Source organism: Geotrypetes seraphini, chromosome 1 (assembly GCF_902459505.1).
Source record: "Geotrypetes seraphini chromosome 1, aGeoSer1.1, whole genome shotgun sequence".
Taxonomy (NCBI): domain Eukaryota; kingdom Metazoa; phylum Chordata; class Amphibia; order Gymnophiona; family Dermophiidae; genus Geotrypetes; species Geotrypetes seraphini.
In genome coordinates this window covers 262,406,708-262,432,699 of record NC_047084.1, presented here as the reverse complement: position 1 = coordinate 262,432,699, position 25,992 = coordinate 262,406,708, and the positions used below count along the sequence as shown (strand labels likewise).

General features: G+C 35.3%; 1 protein-coding gene across 6 annotated transcripts in view; it reads left to right on the top strand.

Annotated features, from left to right (window-relative positions):
• HTT (huntingtin) overlaps positions 1-25,992 on the top strand; it is an 831,912-nt gene that overhangs the window by 677,820 nt on the left and 128,100 nt on the right. For all 6 annotated transcript variants that reach the window (XM_033950363.1, XM_033950354.1, XM_033950401.1 and 3 more), the window contains one exon: positions 14,313-14,452. In XM_033950363.1, the coding sequence (XP_033806254.1) occupies positions 14,313-14,452 (140 nt within the window). The remainder of the gene's footprint in view (positions 1-14,312; positions 14,453-25,992) is intronic.

The following is a 25,992-nucleotide window of genomic DNA, read 5'->3' as shown; positions in this document are numbered from 1 at the left end:
GTATTTTACTATTATTACTAATACTTTAGAATATTTATATAGTGTTAGAAGATATATGTAGAATTACGTAAGCTTACAATTTGTTATAATGGTTACATCAAGAGGGCCATAAGGAAGAAGTTCAAGGGCATGAATGGGGGAAATAAGATTTTAATTTCTAAAAGCATCTCAAAAAGGCACACTGGTGAAGCAATGATTATTTGAGTCCTGGTTCAGATTTTCATTATGGGTCTCTTAAAACACGCACCCTATCTAATGTTTACCCCTTTCAGTACTCACTTGAATATGCAATTAGCTTATTTTCATTTTCAGGTGCTTGCAGGTCTTCACATGCTTTGAATTCTTGTTTACCATGCTGTCCTTCAGTCCAAGATGTTCGCTACAAGAATATAGTAGCATATTCTCTGTGCTACAAGTCGATCCATCTCTGGAATTCTTTATCTAATGGTCTGAGAACTTTGAAATATTATATAAGAACATAAGCAGTGCCTCTGCTGGGTCAGACCAGAGGTCTATCATGCCCAGCAATTCGCTCACGGGACGGCCCATCAGGTCCAGGACCTGTATAGTAATCCTCTATCTATACCCTTCTATCCCCTTTTCCTTCAGGAAATTATCTAATCCCTTCTTGAACCCCCAATACCATACTCTATCCTATCACACCCTCCAGAAGCGCATTCCAGGTGTCCACCATCCTTTGGGTGAAGAAGAACTTCCTAGCATTGGTTCTGAATCCGTCCCCTCTTAATTTTTCCGAATGCCTTCTCGTTCTTGTTGTTTTTGAAGGTTTGAAGAATCTGTCCCTCTCCACTTTCTCTATGCCCTTCATGATCTTGTAAGTCTCTATCATGTCTATAAATCTCTTACAATATACTTGTTTAGAAAGCATTTTTTAAGTTAACAATTTCGGTAATTATGAATCTCTTTCCTTTTCTTTCTTTTGTGATCCATGTTGAATCTTATATTAGGGAATTATCAGAATGCAAGCATTCTTATAACATAGAAAAGACCATATTTGCCCCGGCAAGAAGAACATGGCGCTGGGTCTGTTGCTGTTTGAAACTGTCAGCCAAGATCTCTCCTTTTCTCTCTCTTCAGGGAAATGGAGATTTTTTGCCGGGTATGCAGTCGGTTGCTTTTCAAAGGTGGGCCACATTAGGTTTCAGGTTTATCTTCCAAATGTATATAGAAGGGGTCAATTGGCTTCTTTTACATCTTTGCAACGTACATTTGGACTTACTGGACTAGATGTCTTTGCCTATTTGCAAGCCAGACATTATGTTCGCTCCCTTCCTGCTTGTCATTTGACTGACACTTGTCAGGAAATACTTTCGGAGATATTTAGTTTGTCTGCACAAAAAATAATTCCCCTTCGTTTTCATTATGTGGGCATTCAAGATTGTCAACCAGGCCCCAACTTTACCATATTGGCCGCAACTTAGGCAGAGGATCTCCAATGTGAGCTTATTGCTCGCCAGGTACAGCAAGTGGTGAAAAATTTGAGGACTGTGTCAATGTTATACACTGGGAATTGCAGCTTAAATTTATTCTACACCTATATATTTTATCCACGCGAGCATGTCATGGGCATTACCCAAGATCATCATTGCCCGAAATGTAGTCAGGCCCATGCCTCGCTGGGACATATGTTCTGGTCCTGCCCACATATTCTTCAATTCTGGCTGCGATTGGGTCATACCACCTCTCTTTGGGGTAGACGGTGGACTCCAACTCCAAGAGCGCTATTTGGGTTTTATACTATTGCCTCACCCAAACCTAAGGGACTTTCAGCTTTTGTGACTCGAGTGATCTTACTGGGCAAAAAAGCAATTTTATCCCAGTGGCTGGCCAGTGAACTGCCAACTTATAGTCAATGGAGATCTTTAATGATTATTCATGCTTCTTTGGAACAACAACACTTTTCCGAGCTGTACACTGGCCCTGGTCGCAGATTCTGTTGGATTTGGGAACGCTTCTGGCTAAGTCTTACGCCAGTTGCTCGAAGTCGTCTGTTGAACTTATAGCTTGAGTATTCTACTGAAAAGCTGGCCAAAAACTAGAGAGGACTTCTGCGAATTTGTCCTACATAACTCAATCACTCAATCATTTCATCACATAATCTAATTGCGGGAGACATAAGCTTACATCTAGATGAAATAGACAATCTAGAAGCAAAAGACTTTAAAAGCTTTCTTTCTTTACTCAATTACAATCTCCCTTCACCCACTCAAACACATGAAAAAGGCCATCATTTAGATGTGGTAGCGATGTCCATAAAGGAGATCATAAATCCTCCCATCTCTCTTTCGGACGGTACTTGGTGTCATGATATCTGGTCTGACCATTTCACTTATTATTTCAATTTATTCTGGACTCGGCTAAAATCTAAGACACGCCCACGGACAAAAAGAGAACACCTCACAACCCAGAGGAATATTGGTCACAATATGATCTACAAGCGAAGATAGAAGAAGGAGTTGATTTCTATGATCACTGGATGAAAACTAGCACATCCATTTTAGATAAAATTGCCCCTAAACGAAATAGTAAAAGCTGTTCAAACAAATACAACAAATGGTTTGACATTGAACTCCTAACAATGAAACAATCAGTAAGACGATTAGAAAGAATCTGGAAAAAATGGGAGAACTGTCAGACCGAAACAACTGGAGATCCAACATAAAACTCTACAAATAGATAAAAGAAAAATGTAAAACTTTTTACTCATCTAAAATTAACTCATCTAATACTAATTCAAAAGGAGCCAGTACAAAAGAACTGTTCAACATAGTTAACAAATTTATTTGACACCACATGCTACACTCAACCCATACATAATACCAAGCTACCCTCAGCAAATGATCTAGCACAACATTTTGACTCAAAAAATCAAAAACCTAAGAAATGACTACTCTACAATTGTTGCATACGAACATCAATCAATTGATATACAAAGAAATGAAATACCAGCGAACATGATCTGGAGTTCCTTCCACAATTTAGAATGGAATACCTACATCAAGTTATATAACAAATACTCTAAATCATATTGTGTCCTGTACTCATGTCCCCTAGGAATTATGAAAGCAGCTCCATTAGACTTTAAACTATCTCTATTGAATTATCTAACCAATAACCTAAAAAATAGAAAATTCCTCACTAATATTGGTCATATTATAATATCCCCAATCCATAAAAAATCATAAAGAATCATCAACATCTATTCCATTTATGGTAAAAATCATGGAAGGATTGGTACACAACTAATGGAATATCTCGACCAATTCTCTTTTCTGCACTAAACTCAATCTGGTTTTAGGCCTCTGTTTAACACTGAGACAGTAATTGTGGCTATCCTGGACAATTTGCGTTACCTGTTTAGTAAGGGCCTCAACGCCCTAATCATGCAATTTGACATGAGCTCTGCCTTTGACTTGGTGGACCATGGAAAACTGTTACAATGCCTAGATACAATTGGAATCAGAGGAGAGGTACTGAACTGGTTTCAAGGTTTCCTCATATCACAAGGATATTTCAGAAAGTAAAAAACCCCTAGCTGTAGCACTCCAAGACATAATAAAAGAAAGTTTCTCTAATGTTTGAATTTCTTTAGAAAGATCAGGAAACATCTTTTGATTTGTAAATCTTTATTCATTTTCTTATGTCACAACAAGTGTTTCAATAAAATTCATTAGAAACTTGAACATACACACTTGGCCATCTCATATATTAACATCAAATTTAACATTTCATTAGAAAGTTAATGTTATATAAAATTATAATATTATGCAAGAAATTTAATTTTATATAATTCTTATTAGATATAACAATCCCCTTTCCCTCCCTCCCTCCCTCCCAATCAAGAATACAAAAATTCAATCTTTACTGTAAATTCATTCAAAATTAAATTAGTGTATAATAATCAGAATTAAAAGCCCATCCCCTTCCCTTTTATTCAAATATCTTATCTTGGGAAAAGTTAATTATTCATTAGAGAAATCTGTTAACGGTCAATTTTTATTTATGGGGAAATTTATTATTCTTTACAAAAATCTTTTAATGGTCCCCATATTTTTTGAAATTTATTCATATATCCTTTATGTATTGCAATAGCTAGTTCCATTTTGTATATATGGCATACAGAATTCCACCAAAACATATAATTCAATCTATCATGTTGTTTCCAGTTGAATGTAATTTGTTGTATTGCTATTCCAGTTAAAATAAATAAAAGTTTGTTATTACTTGATGATATTTGACTTTTTTTTCTCATTGTTGTTCCAAATAATATAGTATCATATGTCAAGGCTACTGGATTTTCTAGCATTCTATTAATTTGGGGCCAAATTGATTTCCAGAATGTTAAGATGAATGGACAAAAGAATATAAGATGATCTAATGTCCCAATTTCAGCATGACAGTGCCAGCATCTATTGGATTTAGAGCTATCAATTCTATGTAAACGTGTAGGGGTCCAAAATGCTCTGTGAAGAAGAAAAAACCAAGTTTGTCTCATAGATGCTGACACCGTACATTTTAGCCTCCAAGACCAAAGTCGTGCCCATTGAGATGCACTAATTTGGTGTTTTATCTCAATGCTCCAAATATCTCTAAGACCATTTTTTGGTTTTTTATTTATAAATCCAGATATTATTTTATACCACTGTGCGGCTTTATGTCCTATTGAGTCCATCTGGAAACATAAGAATTCCAAACTGTGATATTTAGCAAGGTTTTTCCATTCAGGGAACCCTTCCTGAATAGATTGCTTCAATTGCAACCATTTAAAATATTGTGTTTTATTAAGACCAAATTTATGTTGCAATTGTGAAAACTCTAGCAATTTATCATTTTTTATTACATCATCCAAAATACGAATGCCTGCTGTCATCCAATGTTTCCAGATGACTTTAAAGCCGCCAATTTTGATCTTGGGGTTTAGCCATATTGTTTGAGTAGTTGATTTATTAATTGGAATTTGAGTTAAATTACTTATGTATCTTAGAGTTTTCCAGGTATCCATAAATATTTTATGATCTTTGTATAACCTTGGCATTTTGATACTAACTACATGACTAAGACGTAATGGAAATATAAGTCTCCATTCCAGCCAGAACCAGTCTGGAATATTATCAGTGGGCTCTGGGAGGATCCAATACATACCATGACGTAAAATATAGGCTTGATGATACCTATAAAAGTTGGGAAAATTTACCCCTCCCTCCTTAATTGGTTTTTGCAGCGACACTAAAGCAATTCTTGGTTTTTTATTAAGCCAAATAAATTTTGTCAAGATTCTATTTAATTTTGTATAAAAAGATTCTTGAAAGAAAATTGGTATCATCCCCATTTGGTAGCAAACTACAGGTAAAATCATCATTTTAACAGTTTGTACTCTTCCCCACCAAGATAAATGTAAAGGATTCCATTGTTCACACATTTCTGTCACCTTTTGTATTAGACATTTTTCATTAATTTTCATTGTTTCATCTACTGTTTTTGTAAGAAAAATTCCAAGATATTTAATTGATTCTTCCTTCCAAACAAAAGAGAATGTATCAAATAGACCCTTTGTACAATATACATTTAGAGGAAGAACTTCTGATTTGTTCCAGTTAATTTTATATCCAGAAAAACTTCCAAATTTTTCAATTAGTTCAAGTAGATATGGAATGGTAGATTCCGGATTCCTCAAATATAATAATAAATCATCTGCATAAGCAGATACTTTATATTCTCTGTCTGAATGGGGTATACCTTGTATCTCCTCCGCTTGTTGGATAGCTAATATTAAGGGTTCTAAAACAATATCAAACAGCAGAGGAGACAAAGGACATCCTTGTCTAACTCCTCTCTGTAGATTAAATTTTTCTGAAAAAGTATTATTGATATATAATCTTGCAGAAGGGGAGCTATACAATGTTTGTATCATTTGTATGAATCCGGGACCTATACCAAACCATTCCATTGCCTGATATACAAAAGGCCATTCCACTCTATCAAAAGCCTTTTCTGCATCTAATGAAACAGCAAAAGTAGGCTCATTCATTTTCTTTGTTAAATATAGCATATGGAATGTTAATCTGGTATTGTGAGATGAATGTCTTTGAGCAACGAATCCTGTTTGATGCATACCTATAATGTGGGGGAGAGCATTAGCCAATCTTAATGCAAGTATTTTTGCTAATAATTTTCCGTCTACATTTATTAAAGATATTGGCCTATAGTTTGAGACCAAAGTGGGATCTTTATTAGGTTTTGGCAAAACAATAGTTAAAGATTCTGCTATAGTGCCATTAATACAACCTTTATTAAGTTGATATTGATAAAGATTTAATAAATAGGGTAATAAAAAATTTTGAAATGTTTTATAAAATTCAACTGTATATCCATCACCACCTGGAGCGGATCCAACTCTAAGGGAATTCAAAGCTGTTCCTAATTCTTTTAGTGATATTGGTTTTTCTAAACTTCGTTTTATATGTTCAGGAATTTTTGGACCCTCTAACATTTTCAAAAATTCTAAACCATCTTTTTCTTTGTTTATATAAGTCTCGGAAGAATAAAGAGATTTATAAAATTTTAAGAATTGTTTTAAAATGGGTTCATTTTGTGTATGTATATCACCATTTTCATCTTTTATAGCAATTAGTTTTGTTTTTCTTTTTTTTGCTTTAAGATAATTTGCTAATATTCTTCCCGACTTATTTGAGTTACCATAATACAATGTTTGTTGAGAGAATATATCTTTCCTAATCATTTTAGATGAGATCTCATTATATTTAACTTTTAGTTTTAGTAATTTTTGTTGAATAGAATATTCCCATTTTTCTATAAGTTTTGATTCTAAATTTTTAATCTCTTTTTCTAAGATTAAAAATTGTTTTTTAATCTGTTTTTTAAGAAAAGCCGAATAAGAAATTATTTGTCCTCTAATTGATGCTTTAAAAGCATCCCATAAAGTTTCTCTATTAATCTCATCTTTATCATTTATTTGAAAAAATTCTTTCATTTTTGTTATAAGGTTTTCACAAAAAGTTGGATCAGTCAACAATGTATTATCTAACTTCCAAATTGGTCTATTATTATTTTGATCAATAATTTTAATTTTAATCCATACTCCACCATGATCAGATAAAATAATAGGATCTATGGTGGCCTGTGTCACCTGTTGTGCTAGATGGTTTGAAGTAAAAATATAATCTATTCTTGAAAAGGAATTATGAACATGAGAACAAAAAGAAAATTCCCGTCCATCAAAATGAAGTGTTCGCCAAATATCTATTAAATCGCAAGATTGAATTAAATTTTCTAATCCCATAGATTTCATAATTCTGCTTGGGTTTTTATCTAATAAAGGATCCATTACAGCATTGAAATCCCCAGCTACTATAAGATTTGTAGTAGCCAGTGGTAAAATCAGTTGTTGAAGAGTTTTAAAGAATTCATTTTGGTTCGAATTAGGGGCGTATATATTAAACAACGTCATGGTAGTATTTCCCATATTCATTTCCACAATTACCCATCTTCCATGAATATCTGAAGCTTTTAATTTGAATGAAGCAGAACATTTTTTATTAACTAAAATAGCAACACCCGCTTTTTTCCCTATAGCTGGTGAGAAAAAACAGTGTTTGACCCAACCTCCTTCTAGCTTATTAGATTCTATATGTGAAAGGTGGGTCTCTTGTATAAAGCATATATCTGTATCTTGCCTTTTTAAAAATGATAATGCTTTTTTCCTTTTTATCATATGATTTAGACCATTAACATTTAATGACATTATTTTAAGATCCATTTATCTTTTTAAATTTTTCAGTAATTAAATAATATTTTAAATAATATATATTTTTAAGAAGAATAAAATTTTCCCAATATTTTAAATATTTTATATCTTTTCCCTCCTTTATATTCATATTTTCTTTATATAATTCCCTTTTATTCCCTCCCATCCCTCCCTTCCCTCCCTTATTAATTACGAAAACTTGGATACGCAGATTGAGGTTAGATTTAGATAACTCCTTCAAGCTATTAATAATTTATCTAAAGTGCTACCATAAAATTCTCTATATTATAAAAAATTTTTTCCCCCTAAATCAAAAAAATATATTTAAACAATTTGGTCATTCTTAAAATATAAAAGATAAAATTTTTTTTTTTTCCTTTAAGATTATAAGAATGAATTATTCCATGTGAAGTAAAATCTATCATTTTTATATATTTTTTTTATATATGATGAATATATATCATCTATATTTCAAATATTTCAATTATCAGTATATGTAGTTTTAAAAACATCTATTACAATTTTTTTTTCCTTTTCAAGGTGATGAATTGTTATCACCCTGGAAAGCTTACAAAACTGGGTATTAATGGTGATAAAATATTGTATTAAAGGCATCCAGACTTAAGCTTTCCCTTACGAAACCGCAACAGCAGTCTCCAGCACGGGGAGTCTCTTCACGTTACCTTGGATGGTTTTCAATTTTCTAAGAGCCTTGGGATCAGCGCCATCCATTGTGGCTTCCCGTGTCAGAAACCGCCATCACAGCTTCGCAAAAGAGGGAGTTAGTCTATTCATACTGGGGATGCCATTCCGAACAAGCCTTCCTCCTTATTATGAACAAACCTTAAGTTCAAGAGAAATAAATAAAAAAACCTAATCGGAACCTCCATATCTCAAACACATTCTTCCCCTTAATATCCTCTAATGTTGCGTATATGAAACGCATTATAATATACTTGGAACGCAAATTTAACCGGAAGTACCGCCTTTCATAAAAATCGTTCGAGTAAACCAATCATTACATGTTTTTCTCCCCTCTTCTATAATCTTCTTCGTGATTGAAGGATAATTCTCCTTCTTTTCATACTCCGCCCACAATATTCTTCAACCAATCAGTATATCTTTTAGTCTTTTGTTTAAGAAGAAAAAGTTCCTTCGTCACCATTCGAGGATGGATCTCTGTCCAGTTTACATTCTAACATGTAAGTCTATTCTATTTAGAATTTTTTTTTTTTTAAAATTGAATCTTGTGTTTTTCTTCAGGTTTTATCTTCTCTTTGCTTTCCAGAAGAATGTTGTTCAAATCTTTAGTTCGATCCTGTGTGTTCTTTTCCGTTGCCTTGAAAGTTCCAAATCCTTAACCGATGTTTTTTTAAAAGTTTCTTTTTTCCATATTGAAGTCTTTTAAATCATATAAAGTATATAAAGTATATAAGTCTTTTAAACCATATAAAGTATATAAAGTTATAATTTTCATAAGATTGTTATCACTTGTCTTTAAATTGCCATTGGTTGTTCGTGTTGATCCAAAAATTCTTGTAGTTTTTTGGGATCCGTAAAGTTTTGTGTTTTGTTAGCTATAGTTACCTTCATTATCGCTGGGTAAAGGAGCCCAAATCTGGCTCCTAGAGATCTCAGTTGGGGTCTCATGTCTAGGAATTGTTTTCTTCTTGTTGCTGTTTCTTTCGCAAAGTCTGGGACTATATGTATTTTTGAGTCCTGACATTTGAGATTCTTGTATTCTTTGGCTAGTTTACATATCTCAATTGCTTGTTGATGCCTTAAGAGTTTAAATATTAAAGTTCTCGGACCCGTTTGAGTGTTTTTTCTTTGTGTTGGAATCCTATGTGCTCTTTCTATTTCTAGTTCTGTTTTAAATTTTAGTGGCAATATTTTAGGCAGAAAATTTTCTAGAAAGGCAATCGGATCATTTTTTTCCACTCCTTCAGGTAATCCAATTATTCTCAAATTATTCCTTCGTTCGCGATTTCGGCTGTCTTCAAGATTTTGTTTGATTTCTGTCACTTCCTTCCATATGATTTTGCTGTGACTCATATCTATGTTTAATTGTTCTGTATTATCTTCCAATGTTGAAATTCTGTTTTCTGTTATGTCCACTCTTTTAGTAAGTATTGCGGCTTCTTCTATCGCTTTTTGTAATTTTTTATTACTATCTAAGACAATTTCTTTTATTTGTCTTAGTTCTTCCATAACGTCAAGATTTTTTTCCTTTGGCAGCGGGGTTTTAGAGGGTGTACCTGGCTCTGGTTTCGACCTCTTGTTGCTTCCCGATGTTCCGGCTCCCAAATCAGCTTTTGTTTGTTTAGTAGAAGTCATGTTGTATTATATTTTTGTAATTTCTTAAAAAATATTGGTAGTATTTCTTATATATATGCTTGTCAATGTGGAGCTACTCGTTTATCCAACCATCCGAGTTCGCGTCCAAGCCACGCCCCCTGAAAGATCAGGAAACATCTTAATCTTAGAATTCAAAACTAACGGCCTCTTTTACAAAGCCGCACAGCAACAGCCCCGAAGCCCTTTAAATCTCTATGGGCTTCGGGGCCGTTAGCGCAGTGCAGCCGCTAGTGCGGCTTTGTAAAAGAGGCCGTAAATCTCTGTGTTGACAAAATTTATATAGAACCAGTCTGTCAGATTTCAATGCCAGGGAAATAACATCTGTATAAGATGAATCTAAAACATCATAACCATTTAATTTAGCCTCATTTTCTTCTTCCATAGCATTGAATAAGCTTTTCCTAACAAAAGGTAGATAATAAATCTTAAGTCATTGGTGGAATTTGATCTGAGGATATTTTTAATGTCTTGTCAAGTAATGTAGGGAAGTTTCCCATGGAGATCTCAGTGGAAGTCAAGGAAAATTACGATAACTAATCTCAGATTAGCTGATTTAGCTTCAATTTCTAAAGCTTCAACTCTACATCTTATTATTATCTTTATCTAGAGCCACATTTGGATTCTGAATAGCTGCATTAGTGGTAACATACTTGTCCAACTGCTTCAATACAGAAACGTCCTAGACAGAAAAATTCAGTTGATTTTTCTGATGTTCTATTTTTCTGATGTTTTATTTTTAAAGTCAAGATATCTGTCTGTCCCAATTCCAAAATCACCTGTCAAATTGACTCCAGAGTAAACTTTTCAAGACGAGCTGATTGACTGACCACAGGGACTGCAATTTATATTGTGCTGGTTGCTACTACAGAGGCTATTTATTTCTCTGACGTCTCAATCCAGTATCCATACTTCCCAATACTACACCACTCCACAGTCTGGAAGTTTTGCTTTGTTCTTTCCTCCTCAGATCCCAGATCGTAAATCATCAATACCTTATGTATGGCCTGGATTCTCAAAACAGTGCTGGAATCAGCTGGCATCTGAAAAAATAGTGCTGGTCACATGTCACTCAAACTATGGTGCCGTTTTATTTTACTTGGGAAAACTTTGATATATTTTTTGCTTCCTAAGTTTTTAACGAGCTATTATCAGGGAAAAGTAGTTTTTAAAAGTTCAACTACTTTCATTCTAGACATATGCTTTCATGGGTTTAGATTCCATTTTAACGTTCAATAATTTTTATTGATGACTTCAGAAATAGACATGGTACAGAATATACAAATAAGCCCCAGTCATCCGGTTTTTGAGTACCCCCACAAAACCCCCAAACTGTGAACAAGTATGTTGATAACAGCATATAAAAACCTTTAAATAGAGCATCAAAGTATGAAAACAGTGTAAACAAGAACAGCAACCATACAAACCATCGAAGAACTATCAAGACAGTACTTAATGCAAAACCCAATCCAATCCAAATAGGGAGGTTTGCATCTCATACCAACCCCTCCTCCCACCTCAGTACTGCCAAACCACAAAAACAACATCCCCTTGATTCAGATCCCACCTCCTTCCAAACCTGCACCCCCCCCTCCCAAGCTGTGATAATCAGAGAAGAACCCATCCACAATGATACATAAAAGAGATAGGGACCTTCACAGGTCCAGTGCATTCAAGATCAAGCTCCAAGCCCTAGGAGGCAAGGATTGTATGTACGGCTCCCATGTCTGCATGAACAATTTTTTTGCGGTGATTTGCTCAGCAAGCCTCCCAAGCCTCATATGTCAACAATAGATGAAATTGATTCCTCTAATGCCAGAAACCAGGCAGAGAATCTTTCAATCAGTACTGTAGAATACACTTATGTCCTACCATACAAGCCTTATGGAACAGTGAGCATCTCCCTACCCCATATACCTGATATCTTTCTGCCTGGCCAAAGATAACCCCCCTGGGTGAACTAGCCACTGAGCCTCCCCAAATAGGACAGGATGGCCTGCCAAAAGTGTTGAACATGCATGCAAAGCCACACAGCATGGGAGAGAGTATTAGCAGTCTGTCTGCACCATCTACATAATGGAGTTTCTACCATACCAGAATAAAATGCCTGTACCTGGGTGAAATATGCTCTGTTGAGGATCTGAAAGGTACACTCCCTCCAAGTAGCCCCTGATTCCATTTTTAGTAGTGTTCTATCCTTACTAAACTCCTTTTGAGGAGACTTAAAAAATAACAATCAAAAACACTAAGCCAACTTTTGGGTTTTTGCAAGGATATTAAACAAATCCGTTCACACTTTCCTTAAATCTTTGAGGGGATTTCAATCTTACTGCCATATTGTTTTGATAATATACTTCCCCTCTACTGATTTTCTCATTTTAAGACTTATTACATTAATTTTTCAGCCTTCGTGAGATGTAACAGAATAATACCTTTTTATCAAGAGGTTGTTTTTCTATTCAATAATAATAACAACATTATTTTTATATACCGCAATACTACAAACAGTTCAGAGCGATTACAGAGAAAGAGACAGTATTAGAGAGCTGCACAGGGATGGGGACGATGGAAATCCCTTGGGTTCCCCTTTGGGGTCATGGGGATCCCGTGGAGACACCCTCTTGGGTTGCAGGGATCCCGTGGGGACCCCATCATGGTCTCGGGGATCCTGCGGGGTTGGAGGCAGCTTGAGCCGAGAGACTCATCTTCTTTTCCTGCCTGCAGCACTCCACAAGTAGCCAACCTGGAAGTTTTCCCCTAACGTCAGAGCTGACTTAGGGAAAGACTTCCAGGTCAGTTACGTGTGGCATGCTGCAGGCAGCACTTCTGTAAATTTAACATCGTCAAAAGAGCTTGAGCTACAGGCGATTCCTATCCCTTTCTGGTCCGAAAGAGGGGGGGATGGACACATATAAAATGGTCATCAGTGAAAAACCAATCAAAGAACCAAGATGGCGCACTGAGTGAGCTCGGCAGAACGCCGTCATCTCTATTACCTTTTTTCCTATGGTAAGATATAAATCGAAGACCCAGATATTCCCTCCAGAGCCCAGGTCGGAAGCAAAGATGCTGGGACCGATGGACGCTTTTATCGAGCGGCAGCCTAGGGGAGCTCTGGCAGAAAAGTCCTCGGCTAGAAGGGAGAGCATATCGGAGAGCTCTCAGACTTCCTGCGAGGTGGTCAGTCTTTTGCCGGAGGAGCGGGAAACGCTGGCGTAACTACCCCCCCCCTAGTCAATGTCGTTCGGCACGGCAAGTGAGGAGAGTAAGGCGGCAATGTCCGATAGCTGCAAAGAGAGTGAGGAGTTTGCAGTTCAACAGTTAACTGCTGAGTCTGTTTTACAACTGCTGTAGCGTGCGAACTTGGATTCAGCACAGGAACCGCAGAAGTCACCTGAATTTCCTAAATCTGCAGGTACTGAGGTAGCTAAAGATGTTTCATCTAATTTGCAATTGCTCCTTTGAAAGAGCCCCCCAATAATAGACCTTAACTCAATTTGGGAAGCTATTTCACAATTGCAGTCCTCATTGGGAACTCAGATCCAAAATTTATCAAGTCAGTGTTCAGGAGTTCTATCTGAAACTACTAAACTACAACAAAGGGTTGGGAAATTAGAATCGGAATCTGTGGAGCAAGGGAAAGTAATGGGAATACTAGGAGCACAAAATCAGCTCCTTATAAAAGAAAATGGGAACATTAGCTTTAAGTTGGAAATGCTTGAAAACATTATGAGACGACAGAGTTTAAGGATAATTAACTTTCCTAAGCTAGCCACAGTCTCTGCATTGGACATGTTTAAGAGATATGTTTCAGAGATATTGAAAGTTCCACAATCATCATTTCCACCTATTTAAAAAATGTATTATCTACTCTTGGGAAGATGAAAACTGCTGAAGAACTGCAAGTTCCTACTTTTGAAATTTTTGACTTGACTAATATATTAGAAAAGTCAGATTCAGAGCAGGTGTCAGTAGCTACATTGTTTAATTAGCTTTGGATTCAGATAAACCATCAACTCTTGAAAGCCATTATTAATCTCTGCGTCATTTAATTGCAAAATTATAAAAGGGAGGGAAAGGTAAGATGCAAATGTGGGGCTTCGCCAGGATATGATGTGTTTGGTAAAGTTGAATATGTGCATCCAGATACTGATTTCTTCTGTTCTTTTAGGTTTGGAAGGAAGCTGAGTGTTGTCAGAGGAATTGTAGAACAAGAAATTCAAGCAATGGTCTCAAAAAGAGATAATATTGCGACTCACCACTTATATCAAGCTTGGGATCCTGTTCCTTCTCTATCTGCAGCTACCACAGGTATTCTGAATATAAAGGTTTTGGACAAGATAATAAGTTGCAAAGCTTTTAAAAACAAATTAACGAGTTGTTATCACACTTTGAGTCATTAGGAAAACTGAAGTAGAGAGAAATCTAACTGCAATTTAATGCAAATTTGAAGGGGGGCAGTAGTAAGCCTATGGTGGATAACTTTTTTTTTTTTTTAAATGCTGACCACTATCGCAAGGATCAAGTTTAAATTAGGCACACCGCCTATAAGATCCTGAGAGGGGGGGGGCGTGGCTTGGAGCGCGCACGATATGGCAGCCTAACCGCAGCGCTCCCGTATCCAGGCAACAAACGGAATAAAAATAAAACTTCTACTTTATCATATCGATATTAAAAATATATAAAACAACGTCGGAAATGGCTAGCATGAAGCAGGGGAAAGCTGAAAAACCTTCAACATCGGGAATATCAGCAAAAAGAACAAAAGTTACTCCCCTGTCACCAACAAGTGTCCCGTTCCCGATGGAGACTGAAGAACTCACTGAAAAGTCTGATATTATGACTGAACTATTCAAAATAAAACTGATGCTGACTGAAAATGCCAATAAAATATCTGAGGTAAAAGAAGAGCTTCTTAACATGAAACAAGAGATCCAAACGGAGAGACTGAGAATGACAGTGCTGGAAGAAAAAATGGAGAGGTTTGAATCCTTCACACAGGAATATGACAAAGATAAAAAAGAAGTAGCAGCTTTAAAAAATCAAATGGTGGACATGGAAAACCGAGGAAAAAGAAAGAACATCAGAATTTTGGGGCTGGCTGAAAATATTGAAGGGGGAGATCCTGTACAATTCTTGGAAAATCTTCTACCTAAACTGCTTCAGCTCAATTCAAAATGGCCGTTGGAAATTGAAAGAGCCCACAGAATCCCCACAAGAAAGCCAGTAAATCAGGCTGCTCCAAGACCTTTGATATTCAAGGTATTAAGGTATCAACAAGCTCAAGAAATATTAAAAATGGCAAAAGCAAATAAAAACTTGAACTATAAAGGATCAAAACTGATTTTAGTTCCAGATTTTGCTAAATATACAGCAAACATAAGAAAACAATTCCTCACATACAGACAGCAGCTGAAAGAAAAAGGATACATATATGGACTATATTACCCATCTACTATGAGAGTATCCAGTGGAAATAAATCCATATATTTTCAAGACCCTGCAAAACTGAAAGAATTTTTGTCACAAAAAGAACCTATCTTTACATAAAAACAGAATAATTCAGCTGAAGAAAGAAGACAGAAGAAAGAAGAAAGAAGATGGAAAAAAGGGAAAATAAAGAAGATTAAAAAAAAAAATTTTTAAGACATAAGAAATGATATTAACTGGAAAATTATTCATTGATATAGTGGATGCAACAATATAATATTATTTTATTAAATTAATAATTAATGGATTAATAAAATATTAACATCCACAATCATTAATATTAAAAAAAAAAAAAATAATAATAATATAATAAAATAATAAAATATAAAAAAAAAAAAAATTTTTTTTAATTATTAAATTATTAAAATATAAATAAATGAATTATTTACTTAGAAATTTGTATAAAGTACACATTTTAATCAAAATAGAGAATTTATTCGATTATATAGCATATTAATTTATTATGATTAATGAATAATGAATGATGAATAATGAAATGATTATAATGAAAATATCATTAAAAATATAGAAAGGAAATTTTATTATTGCTATATTGAGAATAAGTTAGAAATAATGAAATATATTAATTTATTATAAATACAATATTTTAATTCTGTGAAAGAAAATTACAATTTTATGAAATATATACAAGAAAATAATTTGATTATTGAAAGGATTAATTAATAAAATAGATGTCTACTATAAGATTTTTTTTTTTTTTTTAAATTCAATTATTCAGTCACATTAACTTATTATAAAAATAAGAAATTAAGCTAATGATTGGTAGATAATTAATAAAATATGAATTTACTATAAAACTTATTTATTGATATAAAAATGTATATTTTGTTCAAATATTTATTTAAATCAATTTATTATGAAAATGATCTAAGAAATGATTGAAATGCATTATTATTAATAATAATATTTTTATAAAAATGGATATATTTAATTCACATGATGAATAACAGAATATATAGAGAATAAGAGCTATAGTTGTAATATATTTATTTATTCAGAGTTTTATATTACATATATGCATGATATTGAATTAATTTTATGAATCAAATATACACAACTCTCAATATATTTATAAAATTTTATAGATGAAATGGACATGATTTACAATGATATAAGGGTGGAAGTATAAAGAATATATAGAATTTAGAAATATGTTTTTGAATGATACAATGAATTATTAGTTGCCTGGGAAAGGAGATTTAGGTTTTCCATGACCAATGCGTGTTCCAAATCAGAATATGATAATGGGTGGGGAGGGAGGGAAAATTATGGGTGGGATAAGAGATAAATTTTTATTGAATGTGCTGGGAACTAATCTTGTAAATTATCATAGAATACTGGTTACAACATAATTATTAATTAGATGGACATAAAAATGTATTCCCTGAACGTCAATGGTTTAAATCATCCTATTAAGAAGAAGAAATTATTATCGTTCCTTAAAAATCAAAATGCGGACATTTACTTCATTCAAGAGACCCATCTTTCAGAAATTGAATCAAAAAAATTATCTGGAGGTTGGATTTCTAAATGTTTATTTGCACCGGCTTTAAAAAAAAAAGCTGGAGTGGCTGTTCTAATAAACAAAAAATGTAATGCAGATTTTAAATTAATTAATTATGATCCCTTAGGAAGATGGGTGCATATCGAAATGGTTCTGGGAAATACAACCCTGAATTTATTCAATTTATATGCTCCTAATACGAATCAAATGGAGTTTTTTAAACAAATTCAACAATTACTTTTACCACTGGCTACATCTAATTTAATAGTAGCAGGGGATTTCAATGCTGTAATGGATCCGATATTGGATAAAAAACCAAGTAAAGTTATAAAATCATTAGGTTTAGATAATTTGATTCTATCTTGTGATTTAGTAGATATATGGCGAATTCTTCATTTTAATGATCAGGAATTTTCTTTTTGTTCTCAGGTCCATAAATCTTTTTCACGAATTGATTATATATTTGTTTCTAATAATATAGCGCAGCGTGTACTAAAAGCAACAATTGATCCCATTATAATTTCAGATCATGCTGGTGTGTGGATTAACCTTCAAAATTATAATGTTGAAAACTTTGATTCAATATGGAGATTTAATAATGATTTACTAACGGATTCAAAATTTCTTGAAGATTTTAAAATAAAAATGCAAGAATATTTTCAATTTAATGAATCAGATGATATTAATGCTGAGATCTTATGGGATGCTTTTAAAGCAACTATGAGAGGAAATATTATATCATATTCAACATTTATTAACAAACAAAAAAAAAAACAATTTTTTGAGATGGGAAAGCAAATTAAATTATTAGAAAATAAATTAATTGAGAAATGGGAAAATAATACATTACAAGAATTATTAAAATTAAAAGTAAAATATAATGAGATTTCTTCTCAAATTGTGAGGAAAGACATTTTCAACAAACAAGTACAATATTATGGAAATTCAAATAAAGCGGGGAAATTATTAGCAAACTTTCTAAAAGCAAAGAAAAGAAAATCTAAGATTATTGCAATTAAAGATACACAAGGTAACACACATACCAACACAAAAGATATTATAACACAATTTCTTGATTTTTACAAAGAATTATATACTTCCAATTCTTATAAAAATAAAGAACAAGACGGATTAACTTTTTTAAATTCATATATTGGACCAAATATTCCAGATCATATAAAAGGAAGTTTAGAAGAACCTATATCTTTAAAAGAATTAGAAACAGCACTGAAATCTCTTAGAGTTGGATCCGCTCCAGGTGGAGATGGGTATACTGTTGAATTTTATAAATTTTTTCAAAATATCATATTACCACATCTGTTAAATTTGTATCAATATCAAATAAAGAATGAAAACATTTCTGGTACTATGGCAGAATCGATAATTATAGTCTTACCAAAACCAAACAAAGATCCTACTCTGGTTTCAAACTACAGGCCTATTTCATTATTGAATGTGGATAACAAATTAATGGCAAAAGTATTAGCATTAAGATTGGCAAAAGCTCTCCCTTTCATTATTGATGTACATCAAACAGGATTTATTGCTAAAAGACATTCATCAAATAATACTAGATTAGCATTCCACTCATTAAATTTAGCAAAAAATATAAATGATCCAGTTTTTTTAATATCTTTAGATGCAGAAAAAGCCTTTGACAGAGTGGAATGGAATTTTATATACCAAGCTTTACAATGGTTTGGTATAGGATCCGGTTTTATTAAAATGATTCAGACATTGTATAGCTCTCCTGGAGCAAGATTATATATTAACAATAATTTATCAAATAGATTTAACTTGCATAGGGGAGTTAGACAAGGATGCCCTCTGTCTCCTTTACTTTTTGATATTGTCCTAGAACCTTTATTAATTGCAATAAACAAAACTAAGGAGATAAAGGGAATATCATTTACCAGTTTTGAATTTAAATTATCTGCATATGCAGATGATATACTACTATATTTAAGAGAACCGGAAACTACTATTCCATGTATGCTTAATTTAATAGAAAAATATGGTACTTTTTCTGGATATAAAATTAATTGGAATAAATCAGAAATTCTCCCAATAAATGTTCATTGTACCAAAGGATTATTTGAACCATATTCATTTATTTGGAAAGATGATGGTATAAAATACTTAGGAATTATGATCAAAAATACAATTGAAGACACACTCAAAGAGAATGAAAAACTTTTATTGAAAAAAAATAACAGAAATGTGTGAGCAATGGAATCCATTACATCTTTCTTGGTGGGGAAGAATTCAAACAATTAAAATGATGATATTACCTGTAGTTTGTTACCAATTGAGTATGATTCCAATATTTTTTCAGGGGTCATTTTATAAAAAACTTAACAATGTTCTTACAAAATTTGTTTGGTGTGGGAAAAGACCAAGAATCGCATTAGTATCATTACAAAGACCAATTGTGGAAGGGGGGGTAAATTTTCCAAATTTTTATAGGTATCATCAAGCCTATATCTTAAGACAGGGTATGTATTGGATCCTCCCAGACCTTTTAGAAAATGTACCAGATTGGCTGTATTTAGAATGGCGGCTCCTGTTCCCTTTATATCCAGAACAGTTAATAACTATAACAATGCCTAAAAGATATAAAGACCACAGAATTTTATTTGACACTTGGAAAACATTGAGATATATCAGTAATCTATCACCAGAACCCATTCTTAAATCTCTAAATCAATCAATATGGATAAACTCCAGGATCAGAATTGGCGGAATTAAAATCGTCTGGAAACAATGGATAAATGCAGGAATAAGAACATTGAATGATGTTATATCAGAAGGATCACTGCTTAGTTTTTCACAATTGCAAAATAAATTTGGATTAAATAAAACACAATATTTTAAATGGATGCAATTGAAGCAGGCCATTCAGGAAGGGTTCCCTGATTGGAAAAATCTAAATAATCAATATAGTCTACAGGTTCTATGTTTCCAGACGGATTCTTTGGGTCACCAAGCCGCAAAATGGTACAAATTGATATACGGATTTTTAAATAAAAAAAAGAAAACAGGTCTTAGGGATATTTGGAGTATTGAGATTGGTCAGACAATTTCTGAATCTCAATGGCCACGATTTTGGTCCTGGAGATTAAGATCTACAAGGTCAGCATCTATGAATCAAACATGGTTGTTTTTATTACATAGAGTGTTCTGGACCCCAACGCGCCTGCAAAAAATAGATAGTACTAGATCTAATAGATGCTGGCATTGTAAATTGGAAAATGGGACGTTAGATCATTTAATCTTTTTTTGTCCCTGTGTAAACGCATTTTGGAATTCAATTTGGCCTCAAATTAATAAGTTACTAGAAAATCATGTAGGACTCTCATATGACACTATATTATTTGGTACTGCAATGAGAACTAAGAGTCCGATTTCAGCAAACAATAATAAGCTATTACTAATATTAACAGGAGTCGCCATGCAACAAATCACTCAAAATTGGAAAGATTATACCAAATTAAATTATACGTTCTGGTGGAATTCTGTCTGTCATATTTATAAAATGGAAAAAATAATAGCGTTACAACAGGGAAATCTTCCTAATTTCAAGAAAATTTGGCAACCATTGACAAATTATTCTAATGATTAGTTTCTTAGCACAATGATAAAAATTATATATGAATGGGGTGGGAACTGATTAATTAATGGAAACATATTATATAAAAAAGGAAAGGGATTTATATTCTATATGTTATTGTATAATCTTTATCATATTATATTTTAAATAATATGAATTATTAATGATAAAATTTTGATATGTAATAATTGATAATATTATATATGAATCAAATATTGTAAGAATGGAAAATTTATAAATAAAAATTTAAAAAAAAAAAAAGATCCTGAGAGGGATTTCCCCCGACTACCTAACAGAGTTGGCCACCCTATTCCAGGGTGCCTCCATCAGAATTCTTTTCCACTTAAAATTCCCAGCATGCAACAATATGAAATCTACAAGGTAATTATGTTATCCATTCAATATCAATTAGAAAATGCTGGCATCAACTACCACTTACATTATGGTTTTGTGACTACTATCTCAGCTTCCGAAAACTTTTAAAAGCATTTCTGTGCCAAGACAGGGAGCCAACCTGGAGGTAACTGAATTGTAAAAGCCCATTTCTAAACTTTCCAATGCAACTCCTGGAACATAATGATTTATTTGTAAACATGACCTAACTGTATTAATAACTGTACTAATCTACCTGTACTAGCAACTCTATGTCCGTTTCAAACTAACTGACCCAACCTCTTGTAATGTAATCTGGCCTTGAATTGAATAGGTAAAGGCGGAATAGAAAACAGACCATGAGTACAACAGCATTAAATATTCAGCACTAGTATCCAAATTCTGGTCACCACTGAATATCTGGGAATCGATGCCAACTAGTGATCTAACGTGGATTGCTAACCAGCTAGTGTCACAAAACAGTGATAGGATAAAAGAACAGCCTTTATGCTGTCCTGATTTTATCTGGTTTATTATCCAATTAACAGTTAGAATGCAGTTGCTAAGGGGATTGTATGGTACAGTGGTTAAAGCTACAGCCTCAGCACCCTAGGGTTGTGGGTTCAAACCCACGATGCTCCTTGTGACCCTGGGCAAGTCACTTAATCCCCCCATTACCCCAGGTACATTAGATGGATTGTGAGCCTGCCAGGACAGACAGGGAAAAAGGTTTGAGTACCTGAATAAATTCATGTAAACCGTTCTGGGCTCCCTTGGAGAACGGTGTAGAAAAATGAATGAATAAATGAATAATATCTGGCTCTGCCCATGGACTGCCCCAGCACTCCAGACAGTGTACAGGGGCTCAAAGAGAATATTTAGTGGCACTATCTAGTTCAGTGTCTCTCAAATTTTCTCGAGCTGGGGCATACTAAAGGTAGTGGTCACGGCTTGAGGCACCCAGAAGCAGGGCTGGATTAAAGGGTAGGTCCAGGAGGCACATGCCTAGGGCCCGGAATTGTCAGGGGGGGCCCTAGAGTCGGCGTTAGGGGGGAACAAACAGGACAGCTGCCCTGGGCCTTACAGATCCAAGGGGCCCCGCGGTCTGAACTTCTTGATTAAACTCCTACATTTTCCTTTTCAGAGGGGCCCTGACACAGCAGATGTTTTCACGAACTGCCAGCGGCTGCCCCCGAAGCTTTCCCTCTGCCGTGATCTGCCCTGTCGGAAACGGGAAGTTGCAGCAGAGGGAAAACTTTGGGGCAGCCACTGGCAGCTTGTGAGATTAGCTGCCGTGTGTCGGGGCCCCTCTGAAAAGGACAATTTTGGTTGTGGGGGAGAAGCGATCTCTTGCCTCACCTCCTCCCCCCATACTGTCCAGCTTTCCCTCCCCTGCTGGCCAGAACTCCTCATCTTTCCCCCCAAGAAATTCAGCAGTTTTCCTTCCTCCCTTCTCGGCTATATTGGCAGGTAGGGCTGGCGTTAGGGGGGAACAAGGAGAGCAGCTGCCCAGGCCCTTGCCTTCTGTTTTGAGCAACGGGCCCACATACCTTCTTCCTTCCTCCCCCCTCCCCCCAAAGTCAATTTTGATGTCAGAGAAGAAGTTCTGGGCCAACCAGGCAGCAATTGGGTGGACCGTTGCGTTGGGGAAGAAAGGAGAAATTGAGGGCGGTGGCTTGGCGAAATCAGCAGCAGCAGCAGTGGTGGCCGCGGGGGGCGAAGAGAAAGAAAGAAAGGGGCAGGGAGAGAGAAAGAAAGAGGGGGCAGGGGGAGAAAGAAAGAGGGGCAAGGAGAGAGGAAGAAAAAGTTTAAAGTTGGAGGAGGGAATGGTGTGTGTTGGGTGGCAGGGGGCAGGCAGGAGGGAGGAAGAAAAATTTGGACTCATGGAGGGACAGAGCGAGATGTTGGTTGGGATGAGGTCTGGAGGAGAGGAAGCATGCAGGAGGAAGAAAGAAAGGATGCACAGTTAGAAGGAAGTGTAATGAAATCACGGACAACAAAGGTAGGCCTAGGGGCCCTCGAAGAATTAATCCTGCCCTGCCCAGAAGTGCGCAGACAATCGCCGTGATGACATCACATGTATACGTGATGTCATTATGTTGACATCTGTGCATATGCAGAGGCCCTCCAGATGGGCCCTGAGACGCCAGTAGGGGGTGCCAGAAGGGAAGAGGGCCAGAGAGAGGGAGAGGCATTGGCGCCAGCTGATTGCCTACAGCAGTGTTTCTCAACTACTTCAAGCTAAGTATCCCCTAAGTCTAACAAATATCAACTGCGTACCCAAACCACAGACCTCCCTAGGCTCACCCAAGCTCTACCCCAGATCCCATCCCCTTTTCTAATTGTAATGCAATTTTTTCATTCATTTTTCTTATATACACAATATTCACAGCAGATATAAATTCTCAAAACTGACACATTTCAAACACTATATTGAAAATAAAATCATTTGACCTATCGGTGATCCTCTGCAGGCTGCTGTAATTAGCTTTAAAGATGAGACCGGGAGGCCAGGGGGGAAGTTGGAGGACACTAGAGAGAAGGGGGAAACATGCAAGCCTTTGGTTAATCGGGCAGTGCTGGCGCCGTGCCGCGTAGGGAAGTCAGCTGGCAGGTGCCTCTCTTCCTCCTCAGTGTGCTGCAGCACACTAGGAATCTCAGGAGGCACATTAGTGTGCCCCAGCATACAGTTTGAGATACACTGATCTAGTTAGTGCTGCCGATTATTCCACTGGCCAGCACTTAGCCAGTTTGCAGCAATTGCTAACTGAAAACATGCCTTTGTATATTAGCTAGTTGGTGTTTGTTTTGAAAAATATGATCTTCCAAGGACAAGAAGGATATAAAACCCTCATAGCATGGGTGACGTTATCTATAAAGCTCTGAGTGGAAAAGCTTCTTTAGCTTAGGTCTATCAGAAAGCTTTTGAGAAACCTACTGCATGTGCATCACTTTCTGCCTACTGTTGTCTTTTTGCAGAACTGATTGACCACATAATTAGGTGTACTTCAACAAGGCTATTTTTCAAGTGATTTGATTTTTACTTATTTTATCCTCATGTTCTGTCAGTGTTGTGTTCCCTAGTGTTCTGGTAGAAAGCATTTTAGTTAGGTTTTGGGCCAGTTTTAAATTAATTTTTTCACGTTCACCCAATCATACACTTTTGTGGACCTAGGACACTTTAGCCAGATACATTTTCAAAACGGAGTCATTTTTATTTTGCTGTGATTTCTGAAGAGGGTTTGACTAGCTTGTCATCAGATCTGTGTCCACCACATGAAAGGAGAAAGTTCTCACCCAAGTTATTCTCTTTCATCAATTTATCAGTGAAATGGCTGAAGCCATTCCATTTGATAGAGAAGGAACCATGGCAGAAACATTGTATATTCTCCAATTCCTCAACCCATCCAAGGAAGGTATGATAGTGCTAATTCCCAGGATTCCTAAGGATGTGCAAATGAGAATGTGAAGATTCTGCCCCCTCCCCCCCCCCCCCCCATATACCTTATAAACAGTATACTGTACAGTATAGAGTTCAGAATGCTCCTGGATTCAAGAAGCAAAAGTTTCCTCACTATTCCAAGGTGGTTGAATCTACTCTTAAAAGGCTGTTCCTGGGCAAAGAGCTCAGACATTGGAGTCTTTTGGGAATTTCTTTTTTCAGAATGTTATGCTTACATCCTGTGTAGCTTCGTTCATGGGCATGTGCTTGTGAAACATTGTATACTCGTATAAAATTGAGGCGTTTGCAGAAACTCTCCCTTAAGAGAAAGCCACACAGCTTCAGCCAATAAGAAAAGGGAAGGAGTACAGAAACACATAATCCGAGTGGCTAATGATGATTTTGATATAGCATTGAGAGCCTCTGTAATACCTGACAGAAGAGCTAGCAATGTGGGAGAAGATAAGGGACTTAGGAAGACAGTGGACCAAATTGAAAGGAGCTTTAAAAAGGGCAATAGACCTGTATTAAGAAAGTAAACAAAATGAAAATAGAACCATGATGGTTTTCCAAGAGTTAGCTAACAAAATAAGAGCTAAAGGGCTAGCATTCACAAAGTATAAAGGATTACAAAAGGAAGAACATAGATAAGAATATCGAGTAAAGCTGAGAGAAGCAAAAAGAAACTGGAAAGGCAAAAAATTTAAAAGGAAATGACAAAACCAGTTGAATTTCACGTACCAAAAAAGGTTGCAGGTAGAGAATGACACAGGAATGGGGACCCATGTTAACAGGAAAAAAATAGAACATTTACTGCGAGTGTAGAAGCAAAACTTGCTACCACCCCATGGAAATGGTAAGAAGCCTTTCTCATAGGGTAAAAAAAAAGTGGATACCTTAAACTTAGTGGATACCTTAAACTTGGAGTTTCAATCATGCTACCTTTGCATTCAAAATGTGCTCATTTAATCACTGGCCAAAAAACTTCACAATGTTCTTATGGTATCCTCCTGTTTATAGAGACTCTAAAGTCACAAAATCACACACAAGTGCAAGAAGCCAACTAGCAAAATTGTTTAGTGAAAGGTGACTATTAAGTCCACAATGTGATTTAAAGTTTACTATGTGACCTAAAATAAAGTGTGCATTTTATCTCCGAGTTAAATAGCCTCCACACACATGGAGTACAGCTAATAAAAATTGAAACTAGAAGCCATGGTACTTTTTCAGCGACTAACTTTGTATCACACTCGGAGTGATAGTTGATGTTATAATTCCATATGCTAATTCCTGAGGAGCTTATCCTACATTTACAGACTTAAATTCCAGGTAAAATTTTTTATCAAGAGCACTTATTTGGAGCACTCTATTTATCATATAAACTCTTGTGCAATATCATAACTACATAATCT